A 13,260-nucleotide genomic window follows, 5' to 3' on the forward strand; every position below is an offset into this window, starting at 1 on the left:
AGAGCAGCAGCCCAGGTGGGTCCCAGGGCTGCCTAGGGACGAGGGACGCACCTCTCTGGTGGCTCACCTGTAGATGGTGTTGTCCTCCTTCCTGGGGATGGACTTGAGGTCTGTGAGTTCTAGGAAGCGGTCGTGGAAGTAGTGGAGGTGCAGAATGCACACCAGCAGGAAGGAGGTGGGGATGAAGATGCGCGTGAACAGTTCTGCCACAGTGAACTGCTTCAGGCCCAGATCCTCTAGCCTGGAAGGGACAGAGCAAGAGCAGGAACCTTCTTAGCAGCGAGGACACCGTCTTCTCCTCAGCCATACTAGTCTCTCTCTCTCACCACTGGCCTCACCCCTCTCCCACACAGTCCACCAGTCCAACCCGCCAGGCTTCACAATGGTCCACGCAACCTGGACGGGGCCATCTTCCTTAGTTCAGCCTCAGTCCCTCTTGAATGGATCCTTTGGTACCTCTGGACACTGAAGTATCTCCAGCACTCAGCTTTGAGTCTCCTCTCTACCTGTGCCTTCCCCTGGTGATCTCACCTAGTCCCTGGGTTTGTACACCAGCTGCACGCCCAGGATCAAGTGTCCACCGTGGCATGGCCTTCTCCTGGGTCCTCTCCTACCCAATCTCTACTGCAGCATGTCTGCTCATAGGTATTTCACATTTGAGGTTTTCAAAACTGTTCTTTGTCTTCCTCTTCTTTGTGAAGCCGTTCTCCACCTCCCTGACCCCCATTCATGGTCTTCCTCGGACCAGTAAGTGGCCTAACAGTGGACCCTGCATGGAATCCACAAGTCGGAAGTCTTTGATTCTCTCCTTCACATCACAGCCATGGCGTCTGCTTCAGCCTCCTCTGTACTTCCCAAATCTGCCTTTTTTGCTATCTGTCTTTGCCACCTTAGATTCCAGGTGGACCATGGTCACTTCTCCCAGGACCACGGCTACTGCCTGTGAACTGTCTTATTTCTATTTGCATTGCACTTTCTGTCAGTCAAGGATCTTTCAAGACTTAAAAAAAAAAAAAATTCCAATAAGAGGAAGATAGCAGCCACCTGCCCTGAGCCACCAGCACTCCTCCCCTCCCATTCCTCCTGGCTTCTGCAGGGACCTTCCTTCCCCTCTCTGAAGGCCCCAGGCCAGCCCTCTTCCCCCTCAGGGCCTCTGCTGGGAGTGCTCGGCCCCCAGACCCAGCTCAGTCCTCCTGAGAAGGTGGCTCTGATCAGCATCAGGGTCAGACGGACTCAGTGAGGCAGGCGGGGCCTCTCCACTTAGGCTCCCCTCCTTGGGCCTGCTGTCCCCTTCACACACTCATCATCCCCCACCCTTCACCAGCTGGGGATGAGCTCACACCCACTGCAAGGTTTTCATTTGTTCTTCTGCTAGAATAGATGCTGCCCGGGTGAGAGGGCCCTCCTGGCTCCCTGCTGCACTTCCTGGCAGAGGGGGCCCTGGGGGAGCCTTGGTGAACACACCCTGAGCAGGCCCGTCTAGCCCCGAGGGGAGCCTTTCCTTTCAGAGCTCCTCCTTGCCACTCAGGACACAGTGACAGCATCACGTTTTGCCAAAATCTTCCCTAAAGTTTTTTTTTTTTTTTTTTGAACAATATGCATTCAAATCACCGTCCTCTCCCCGTCACTTCCACATCCCACTGTCACCCAGATCACTTACTTTTCTTTTTTCAATCCGGTCATGTTTTGCCACAGGCCTGGGAAGTTTTCAAATTGATATGTGTATATAAAGATAAGCACCAGCATAGTGTAAATAACCACGGACATCCAAAAATATTTTAGAATTTTCCTCCACCATTCATAGTGCACCTGGGAATCAGATATCGAAAAGCAAAGGAGATGAAGAGCAGTTAGAGGAAAACCCACAAAAGTATTTGGTTTCTTTAGGAGAAATGATCATAGACAAAAAAAGGGTCTGAAAATACAGTTCCTTCATTTTTAGTTCTTCCACATTTTGTTTCTTATTTCAGTTGGTGGATCTGGGGGAGAAGCTCCGATCCCAGTTCTACTGGCCCTGCGGCCTTCGGGTAAGTGTCTGGACCCAGCTGGGCTTTGTCTCCTCCTCTGAAGTCTGCTTCCTGTGGGGTGGTTATGCAGATGGAGTGGACAAGAGGCCTGTGATTCCCAGCAGCCTGTCATATGTCTCGGAGGCACTAGGGAACGACAACTGCTGCTCAGAGGTCTGCTCAGAGTACACATGTCACAGCCCCAGGGAGAAGCCGGCTCTCTTGTCTAAGCTGTGGGTAGTCTTAAAGACATCTGTAGTGTATTGTCAAAGTATTTAAAAGTTCATTAGTTCAGGCGAGACCTTTTTATCTCCATGTGTGACACATTCTTGATTATTGTTTGGTTTATTTGCTATGGGCCTGAAAGAATACTATACCCTTACCCCCGTTCTCTCACTGGGTTCCCTTCTAACCCCAGTTAAAGCTAGGTTTGTGGAGTGGCAAGCTCATCACAGTGTGATCCTTTATAAATGTTAATGAAACACAGAAGCCTGTAAGGGAGTATGCACATGTACGCACATCTACACACCCACACACGTGTGGTTTTTTAAAACCAAAGCCTGAGATACAAGCAAACTAGGAAATCCTCCATTATTTAAAATTGTCTAGACATTGTTCTTAAATTTCTAAATAGTCAGGTTTTTTATATCAAGAATTTTTGAAAAAGTTATAAACATTTTTCTGACATTTTAAGAATCTAAAAATTTTAAAAAGAAAGCCAGTTGATAATTGTGCTTCCCCACCTCAGGAGTCTCGGGATGCAGTGTTTGATTTCAGCCATGACTCGTGTGATCTGTTTGTGAGGTTATAGCAAGCAAGAGCTCTACAAGGAGGCTCATCTCTTCCTGGGATGGGTATGGGAACTGAGGTCAAGCAAGCCATCCACCCACCTGGTACAAGGCCACACAGAACAGGAACAGCACCATGTAGATGATTTTGTACATGACGATTTTGCCCTCGAAGCTGACGAAGAAGAACATGCCACCACACACGTAGATCCAGTACTTGATGAACATGGCCACCACCAGGTTGCCCAGCACCTTCATGATGTCTTGGTCCTCATCCTCGTCCTCCTGCTCCTCCTCCTGTGCTTCCTCCTCCTCCTCCTTCTCTTTGGGCTCTCCTTCCACCTGTATGTCTTGAAGGTCCTCGTCTGAACGGCAGAACACGACATCATTATCCTTCACTGGTTATCTGACCAGCACCTCACTTTGGCCGTGTGACATTCATGGGACATAGGAGCATGCAATTTATGAGTTACTATATGATTTAGACTGTTCTGTTATTTAATCATTTAAATAACCTAAAATTTAAGAGTTGAAGCCAAATATGATCGATTTAAATTAGATTTACAGAACAATTACAGTTTAAGTCTAAAGCAATTTTATGTATTGGAATTAAGAACACTTCATCTTGCTTTAAAATACTGTAAGATACAGGATTCATATCTGGGTTAGCAAGGATACCTATATTTGAGTAATTTATTCAAACAACCAGTAACTCAGAGTGCAATCAGACCAATGGTTGATCTCAAATGAACCATTTACCAAAATCTACTGGTTGATCATTGTGCTAATCACACATTGGAACTCATATAGCAAGATTTGAGCCTTGTAGACAGACTTATTGCTGGAAAACACCTCGGTGATTAGGGCTAATTATATAAACATGGCGGCTGGCCTGTTTCCTGGCAGTGCCTGGGTTAAGGTGCAGCCCAGCTGCTGTGAATGTTAACAACGGGGGTTGGTCCAGAGCTCTGAGGGCAAGTCCTTCCCAGTTACCTACACAGCAGGCCCCAAACCACAGGGATACTAAAAGAAGCTGTCCTCTTCCCCCACCCCTCACTCCCTCCTTTGCATTTACTTGGTAGTGTATTATTTTCAGAAAAGAATTTAGACAATGCCAGTTAGTTTCTAGGTTCCATTTTCATTAAAGATGAGTGAGTCCCTGGAGAAACCATGCAATTTTGGGGACCCTTAGTTTCTTCTGTTGGGAATCACTTTGGGGAGATCAAATGAACAGTTTTTAAAAGGCCTCTGTGAACTCTTGTGTGTTCTTTGAAAGTTACACATTATAATGTTGTATTTATTGATTCAAGTTCAAATCTGGCTTCCATTAATCAGGGTTTGTTTTGGTAATGGCTTTATTGAGATGTAATTCACATACCATGCAATTCAGCCATTTAAAGTGTATCACTCAAGGACTGGGTGCAGCTCAGTGTGTAATTTCCGACATATTTGGGGCTCTTTATAACTTTGCTGAGCTCAAGAAGTTGCGGTCACACCCTGTCCACACAAATTTACCTTTCTCTTCATTTTCCTGACTTCCAATTTTGACTTCAGACAGAAGAGCTTCCTTTTCCTGAAGAGCTTTCTGCTCTGTGAGGTGCTGCCTCAGCAGGAGCCAAAAGGTGATAGTGAACAGAATCTGGGACCAGGGAAAAAGCACAATAAGAGTTAAGCACAAATCTGCAGCATAAACACACTTCTGCAAATACACCGTTTTCTGCACTGTCCCAGTGGGAGCACGACAAATAACCACCATGGGTGAGATGGTCAAGGTGCCCTTGGGTTTGACAGAGCTGCTGCTGCTCTGCAGTGGGGACTCTTAGGCAGGTGTCCAGGGCCAGCAGAATCTTCAGCACTGTGTGGCCCTGGGAGGAGAAGAGCCAACGAAGGCACGGCCACCTGGCAGGACAGCAGCGCCAGCACCTGGGTCCCTCCTGGGGCTTGTCCTGGAGTGTCTGCCCGACTGTAAGGATGCTGCCAAGTGAGGGGAGGGTCACTTCTCCTGTGACACCCCTTTGACCCCCACAGTGATCCTTAAGAATGCTGCAGATGGGAAAAGAAAGTTCACCCCAGAAAACACGCCCCTTATTACTCCCACTCCCTCTGGTGCTGAAGCAAGAGGGGACCCCTGCGCCCACACTACCTATCAGCATTTTCCTGAGCACTGAGGGAAAAGGTGACCCGTGCCTCACTCTTAGGAAATCTGGAACTTGGTTCCTGGTAGGGTTTGTTTTGGTAATGGCTTTATTGAGATGTAATTCACATACCACACAATTCACCCACTTAAAGTGTATCACTCAAGGACTGGGGTGTGGCTCAGTGTGTAATTCAGTGGGTTTTGGTGCAGTCACAAGGTTGTGACTGTGTTACCACTGTCGTAATTGATTTAATATATATATTAAATCAATAATATAATTATTATTATTATTATTATTTGATACTGGGGATCAAACCCAGTGCTTCACTCATGCTACACAAGCACTCACCACTGAGCCATCCCTCCAGCCTGAAAACTGTTCAATCTCCTCAAAAAGAGGCACCAAAGAGGGACCTCCTCTTCTTCCTGTGACTCTAGTCAACCAGGGATTTCCTTTTTGCTGTATGGATTGGCTCAACCTGGACATTTTAAGTCAAGGCCTTGTGTAGCCACCTCTCTCAGCAGTATAGGTGTACTCCTGTTGTGGCACGCACGGCCCTGCGTTCCTCCTCCTTACTCCACACTGCTCCATGCACAGGTGCACACTCTGCATGCATATGCGTGGGCTGACAGGCACGTGGGCACTTTGTTTCATAGCTGCGATGGCGAATGCTGCCTGACCACTCAGGCCTGGGTTTCTGTGCACCCGTGTCTTCCATTCCCCCCGGGTGAGGGCCTTGCTGGTCTCATGGTGATTCTGTGTTTGACTTTTTAAGGAACAATGACTGCTGAACGTTTTCCAGGTGCTGCACCAACTTACATTCCCACCAGCAGCACACACGTCCCAGTGACCTCAGTCACACCTGTTGTCTTTTATTATGGCCTTCCTGGTGGCTGGGAGTGATAGCTCTCATGTAAGCTTTTTTGTTTGTTTGTTTGTTTGTTTGTTTTTTACATAAGAAGGCTTTATTTGCAGGGGAACAGGAATTTAACCAAAGGGCCCAGATCCCATGTCATCAACAGCCTCCTCAGACTCCTCCTGGTCTCTCCTCTCCTTTGCTGCAGCAGGAGCTGCTGAGCCAGGGGCGGCACAAACAGCCGCAGCCACACCACTCTGCGGGTACACTGGCAGGTTTGCCAGTACCAGGCTAGGATGGTGTTTTTCCATGCAGCTCACTGATAACCTTGCTGAGCAGGCCATCATCCACCTTGAGGCCCATGCTGTCCAGGATCTTCTGATGTCCTTGGTGCAAGGGGAAGAGGTGCCCCTGAGGGTGGCCAGCAGATAGGAGTGACAAAGTACATGTCAGTGGTGGTGGACTGGCCTCCCGTGTGCAGCCTTGGTGTGGCAGGGAGCCTCATCGTAAGCTTTTAATAAATATTTGCCAAAGAAATTAAAGAATTAAAAAGGCAAATGAACAAGTCATAGCTTTGTGAATATAATAGAACCCCTAAACACACACAATTTTTTTTTTGGATGCTGGGGATGGATTTTCATTTAGGGTAACTGCCCATTTCACTCTCCGTGGGGCGTTCACATGAACAGGCAGCAGGAAGTCCTGCTGAGCATGACCAGGACCCTAGGAAGTCAAAAGCCAGATCACCTGCGATTCTGAAAACCTGGCATGAAAATCCTGGAGGGCGCCAGGAGTTGACTACGGCAATAAACAGAAAGGAATCTGCTTCTGTCACCTGTGTTCAGAGAGGTCAGCAGCAATGAGGCTAGGTGGGGCACCTGTGCTGGGGAAAGCATCCTGGAGGCCAGGCTTTAGAAGTGGGGTCAATGCCATCTGGGGGCCAGGAAGAGACAGGCTCCGGGATGCTGCAGACCATGCCATCTGTCTGGGAGCCTGCAGAGCTTCTAGGATGGAGGCCTGATCCTTCCTTTCTCTCCTTACCCAACCCTGACTCACCAGCACTCTGTAAAGTGTGCTTAGAAAAGTGTTTGGAAGACATCATTATGTTGGAGGGTCAATGAGCCTGTGTCATTAATGTCTTTGACAAAAATCTTGCTCTTTTCCCCCTTTTTTTTAAAACCCCCAGTTGCATTAAAATATAAATACAGATCCTAGCTTCCAGGAATTAGTGTTTTTTAAAAAATTATTAACAAATTTAATCACCAAATAACATTTCCCTTCAAAGAATTGTTAATTCTAATTAGCCAGGAGGGAGCTCAGCCAGGGAGTTGGTGCTGTCTGTTGTCTTTGAGAGTCCGAATCAGGTTGTGATGAATTCACACAGTCAGAAGGCTGCGAGTTCGAATTTCTCTATGATCTTGAATTTCTCTTATAGAAGACAACTGGATTACCCGTGGAGTGAGCTGTGCCTGCGGTTGGGAGGAGCCCAGGGAGGAGGTGGAAGGAAAGCCCCCAGGTAAAGGTACTGGTAGGAGGCTCTTCCACAGGACCAGCGGGGACGGAAGTGGAGTGGGTGAGTGAAGGGAACGTCTGGCCCACACACAGGAGATGTTGTCTCGCCTCTCCTTCGGGCTTGCACCTATTAGGAAATTTTTCTTTTACACAATAGCCTTTTGTCAAAAACTGTCACAGGATCTATCTCTGCCCAGTCCAGTCAGCCCCTGTCTACAGCCAGCTGGGATTGGATAGGGGGTGTCTGGTGACCTTCACGTGGTTGCTCCCGAAGAAGGTGAAGTTCATGGGCGTTACCTCAGCCCTCTCCAGAGACACAGATTTTCCTCATCTTGTGGAGAGCAACCTTCAAGGCTCATGGAAAGTTCAGACCTGATTGATTTTACTACCTCAAGACACAGTCATCAACCAGAGATGTGTATGGCACCTGAGAGAACGATCAAAGCTTGCCAACGGAGAAAAATGCCCCTTTATTGAGGCAGCTCTGCATATTTATAGAGCTGGGGGTGGTCTGAGAGTTGTCATGGGGCGCTTTTTGATTGGTGGGTAAGGATCAGGTGAGCCAGCAGGACTAGTCTGATTGGTGGGTAAGGATCAGGTGAGCCAGCAGGGCTAGTCTGATTGGTGGGTAAGATCAGGTGAGCCAGCAGGGCTAGTCTGATTGGTGGGTAAGATCAGGTGAGCCAGCAGGGCTCATCATTGGACGGCTCTTCTTGGGAGATGGGGAAGTTAGTCTTTGCAGCCAGGGCGACTCCCAACAGCACCTACCATTTTGTTAACAAAAAAAGATTATAAATGGGGTCTCCCAACCTTCTGAAATAAAAACTATTGAGACAGCCAGTGAAAATAAATGAGCCAGGAAGAGATTATGGATGATCTGACCACAGGTGAAGGCAAATCAGTAGAGGAAAAAAAAGCAAGTGTCATATTTAATTTTGCTACTAAGAATGTGTTTTAGGACAGGATTGGAGTAAACACATTGTTAATAATAAATGCTTGACTAAAATAGCAATGTGCTAATAAGTCAATTTTACAAATTAATAATCAATCCAAGAAAATCCTCTAGCCCCTTGAGATATTTTATATTGTATTTTTCTGTTTCACATTGTATGTTCCTATTTTCATATCTAATAACTATCATATGCTAAAAATAGCTTATACTCTAATTTTTCTCTGAGTAGAAAGTGCTGATATTAATAAGCTAACAGCATGGTGTACTACATGCTAAATTACAGCAGCCTTTAAGCAATGTAAACTATTTCTCACAGGTTCGTGTCTGTTAATTTCTGCAAAGGAGTGAATATCTGGAGCCTAGTGTTATAAGGTTTGCTTCATGTGATGATTGTGATCAGCATGGTTCTGTTTTCTTGATTTTCCATTCACTTACCTTTGATGCAAGCTCTCCTGGCTCTTTCTTTTCTAGAAACCCCGGGACCTTTTTGATTTCTGGAAGTTCAAAGCTCCATATGTACTGCAGCACCAACAGCAGGTTCCCGTAGACAACCATGAAGGGTGAGCTGATCATGGCGTACTTCCTCCTGTTGCGGATCATCCACAGGGCGCAGGACCAGATGAGCAGCACAAAGGTCAGCCAGCTGTGGTAGGTGATGCTCCAGGCCTGGGGAGAAGGGAGGTACCACGTGAGCGCAGGAGAGCACATAGCGGACTGAGGGGGAGAGGCCCGCCTGGGCTCAGGTGCAGAGTGGAGGCCAGGGAGAGGTGCTGCGAGGGCCCTTCCCGTGAACCTCCAAGGCAGAGTCAGAGGCCCTGCGTGGTGCCAGCGTGCTCCCTCTGCCACCAACCTCTTCATTTTCACCCTATTTTGCAGAGTCACAAACAACTGTAATGAGCTATCTAAAACTGTTAGTAAAAATGCATGATTAAAATTAAATTAAAATTTATTAAAATTATGTTAGTAACTGACAACTACAATGGTCTGAATTATTTTCCTGAAAATATTATTCTTATGCAAGAGCGTTCACCAAAGATTAGGTGACAGCTGCCATGTTTGTACTCTACGCACACTGAGTGAATTTGTATTCAGTAGTGTGTTTGAAGCCTCACACACACACACACACACACACACACACACACACACACACACCATGCCAAGCAGATAGAATGTTGCCATTTTTGTATGATACAGGAAAATTATCTTTAAGATAGGGGGATCACAAGTTTGAGGCCAGCTTCAGTAATTTGGTGAGGCTCTAAACAACTTAGTAAGACCCTGTCTCAAAATAAGAAATAAAAAGTGCTGTGGATGTGGCTCAGAGGTAAAGAGCCCCTGCCATTAAATCACCAGTACAAAAAAAAAAAAAAAAAAAAAGAAAAGAAAAAAGAAAAGAAAAAAGAAAAAGAAAGGAAGAAAGGAAGGAAAGAAAGAAAGAGTCTTGGCCTTTCAATGCCCAGGCAGTTCACTCCGGGTTTCCATAGTTAGGAAGAAGAACCCATGTTGTGCTGTTTACCATGCTGAGTTCCAGGGCAGTTGGGCTGTTCGGCCTCTGCTTTATATTCCTTAGTCAACACGTGACTCATCTCATGGGCTCCTTGGGCCTCTGCCTCCACCTGTGATCTGGAAGTCACAGAAGCCAGGCTCTTTCACCCAGCAACACTGCAGCTGCACTCAGACGGAACAGGCGCTAAGTACCCTGGCACCTGGAGGAGGCTCTCGGGGCCCGGGAGGGTGGGGGGACCTGCAGCCCAGGCGGAGTGGAGCCTCCCCTCGGCCAAGGAAAGATGTACCTCCAGCTAGAGAGGGTATTAATATTAAGGAAGGGCTGAGAGAGTTGAAGAGGACACAGTTTTGCAGTTTATGGTATAAAAATCCCATGAAAAATGAACGCGGCCGACACTGTCAACCCGTCACTGGGAAGACTGAACCCAGCCTCTGGAGGTGCCACTCACACGCACCATCATGGCGATGAGGGCGCAGATGTAGCTCTGCTTCATGATGAACTGGAACACGGAGACCATGGCGTGGACCTTGACACTCCTCTTCTCCTCCTGGATCCTTTCCTCCTCAAATTCTTCTTTCTCATCCTCTTCTTCCTCTTTCTTCTCTAGATGGACAAACGCGTTACGTAACTCTTGATGCCAACGCCCCACATCTCTTGTGAGTGTCCCCAGGGACAGCACTCCTGTGGCACGTACGGCCTTTAGGGGAGACTTGAGGGGTCGTTCCCAACTAACAGAGCCCCTAGAATTCTCACCATTCCGTCAGCCCTGCTTGGCCAGGGCCAAGGCACCCAGCACCCAGCACTCGGAGGGAAGACCATTTCTACAAGGTGGGCGAAGACAGCCCCTAACCTGGCCTCGAGCTCCCTGCTCCTGTGTTCCTGCCCTGCGGATGCCCTCCCCTGCATGTGGGGGGCTTCCAACAACAAGGCCACTCCTGAAGACTCTGGTATAAGGCCGTGGCTTTTGCTTTGGATGCTTTCTTTCTAGATTGAAAGGGTGACAGATCCCACTCTTGTTCTGAGGGAAGCCAGCCCCAGGGGTAAGTGCCCCTGGAGAGCCCTGGGTGGAGAGCACCTGAGATCTCCAGCCAGTAGCTACACAGCAGGACTTGGACACAGCCCCCCAGGGGAGCCTCCAGCAAGATGGCAGCCCCTCACTGCAGGCTCAGGAGCAACCCAGGTGCAGGAACCAGCCCCTCACCCCGGACCCTGACCCAGACAGGGGTCAGACTGCAACACTAAATGTGCTACATCATGAAGCAAATGTCCTTCCTTTTTGTTTAAGTTAGGTGGGCTGCACATAAATAGGTGACCGCAGGGGACTTCTGTCAGCAAGAAGAGGAAGCACAGACCCTTGAAAACTCAGGGACCACCTGCACGCCCGTGCACGACCCTGAACCAGACATGTGCCCTGTGTGGCTGGTTACCTGTCGAGTCCTCAGAGGGCTCCCACCGGTACTGGGGGGTGGAGTACAGGTCAGTCTTGGCGGGGCCATTCTCTAAGGGCAGGCTGGGGTGGATGGTGTGGTAGTCCACAGGGTTGCCGTTCACCGTCACAAGCAGGCCCTGCAGGGAGCATGGGGAAGGACACCTGTGACCACAGGGTGAGTTGCAGTGTGGACCTACTTCCTCCCACACATCCTCCATGCACAACCCCCAGTGACAAGCTGACTGAAAGCTGGATGCCACGGTCAATGACACATACTTTAGCAGGAGGAATCAGGTACCATCTCTCCAAACCTGATCTTAGAGTGACCAGGTGAAATGAACACCTGATCTCGTGGCACGCCTGTGAACCGTGCGATGCACGCCTTGTCCTCAGGATAGACTGCAACTGTCTAGGGGGCCTTCCTGGTCGGGGCTGACCTCTTCAGGTTCAGCTCTTGCCACTGCCCACCTCCCAGCCACCCCTGGTTGTGTGGTCCTTCATGCCTTCCCTGCCCAGCCCAGAGAGTGGGTCCTACCCACTCTCCACACAGCTCTGCACAGGGCAGCTGCAAAAGTCCTTCTGCACCCAGGTGAGATGCTCCCTTCTGGGATCTCTGCCCAACTGCAAGGCTGAAATTCACTAAGTGCCAACACTGGGATTTTCCCCGTCTGTCCCTGTGGCATTATAAGTTCTGAGATAAACATATAAATACATGTATGTGTATCTCTGAACATGTAAGTCTTCCTTTTTAAAATTATTTAAATTAGTAGAGCTACAGAACAAAATGCTTAAAACACAACCCCAAAAGCAAGGCTTTAAAAAAGTCTAAATATATTTTGTATTAATATATTCAATCTCATGAGTCAATATTTCACAGCAACAAATCAGATATAATTTCTGCAAGAAAAAAATTAAAAGCATATGGAGGTTTCATGAAAGGAGGTCATTTCATTTGTCACTTTTAAATCACTCACACACAAAAAGGGTAATTCTAAAGAGGTACTAACATCAGATGGTTTGTAGTCGTCTTGGGTCATGGATAAAAGCTGCAAAAAGCAAAGCAGGACAGCACGTTAGCAGGTGAGCAGAAGCTGACCGCGTCCACAAGGCCCCACACCCGCTCTCCAGCCCGCCGAGTGCTAGTGTGCGTGGAAACTGCCATGTGAGTACAAAGGGCCACTGCCCGAGCTGGACACTGCTCATCATGACCATTTTGCAGCATCTGGAGTTTGCTTAGGACCCTGACCACAAACAGCCAACTGTGAATCATGCACTTTCAAGTGTTTCAGGTGTTCTGTTCTAATAGAATACACTGCTTAGGTTAAGCTCTGGAACCCCCTGGGACATCTGCAGAATCCTGAAACTATTTGCTTTCCAAGAAACGCAAGTTTCTTACTACAATGAATCAGATAGATGTAAACTGAGATTTGAGATTACTTTGGGTTTATAAATTGTCAACAAGGAAATCATCATGATATGACTGATCTTTTAACTGCACTAGTGCTGGGTAACTGGGGCTTCCCCAAACAACAAATAGCACGGCTATGAGGTGGTTAGGTTTTGGAGTCAGGACTTCTCTACAGTCTTGGAAAGCTCGAGGGTAGGGGAAGATTATGTGGCATCTGCCACCATCTCACACTAGAAATTCAAACTGAGGCATGTAAAAAAAATTGTTTATCAATTCAATAAAAATTGAAAAGCCCATTATATTTTAAGAAAATTGCTCAAATAGCTTTTAGACACTATTTTTATTCTAGAAGCCCATATACTGAAAAGACTGTCACTGTTCTGTACTTTGACACATCTCTTCCATGTCTGGTTCACAGAGGGCCGCTGGATTTCCACATGTGCTTCTGCTTTTGTTCTTGTGTGCTGTGTTGCTTGGGTTAGGATATCAAGAAAGCTGGCCTCACAGAGCAGGTAGGTGGAAGAGCAAGGAGCATTTAATAGTCTTTGCAGATAATGAGGAGGAGTCCTCTCCCGAGCAACATGAGACTCAGCCAGTGGTAGTTTCCTGAGGTCCTCACAGCGTGGGCCTGGAATTACAGTGGAGTGTCCTTCTCTCTGCTGTG

At 47.7% G+C, this 13,260-nt stretch overlaps 1 protein-coding gene across 4 annotated transcripts in view; it reads right to left on the reverse strand.

The window, feature by feature from the left end:
* PIEZO2 (piezo type mechanosensitive ion channel component 2) overlaps window positions 1–13,260 on the reverse strand; it is a 345,423-nt gene that overhangs the window by 89,775 nt on the left and 242,388 nt on the right. For 3 of the 4 annotated variants that reach the window (XM_081263440.1, XM_081263439.1, XM_081263437.1), the window contains exons 10-17: window positions 12,196–12,234; window positions 11,187–11,325; window positions 10,214–10,362; window positions 8,688–8,918; window positions 4,310–4,433; window positions 2,897–3,159; window positions 1,661–1,809; window positions 68–241 (exon numbers count right to left, since the gene is read on the reverse strand). In XM_081263440.1, coding sequence (XP_081119566.1) covers window positions 68–241; window positions 1,661–1,809; window positions 2,897–3,159; window positions 4,310–4,433; window positions 8,688–8,918; window positions 10,214–10,362; window positions 11,187–11,325; window positions 12,196–12,234 — 1,268 coding nt within the window. The remainder of the gene's footprint in view (window positions 1–67; window positions 242–1,660; window positions 1,810–2,896; window positions 3,160–4,309; window positions 4,434–8,687; window positions 8,919–10,213; window positions 10,363–11,186; window positions 11,326–12,195; window positions 12,235–13,260) is intronic. The other variant, XM_081263438.1, reaches the window with a different exon arrangement.

Source organism: Spermophilus citellus (assembly GCF_964194105.1).
Source record: "Spermophilus citellus genome assembly, chromosome: 12".
Taxonomy (NCBI): Eukaryota; Metazoa; Chordata; class Mammalia; order Rodentia; family Sciuridae; genus Spermophilus; species Spermophilus citellus.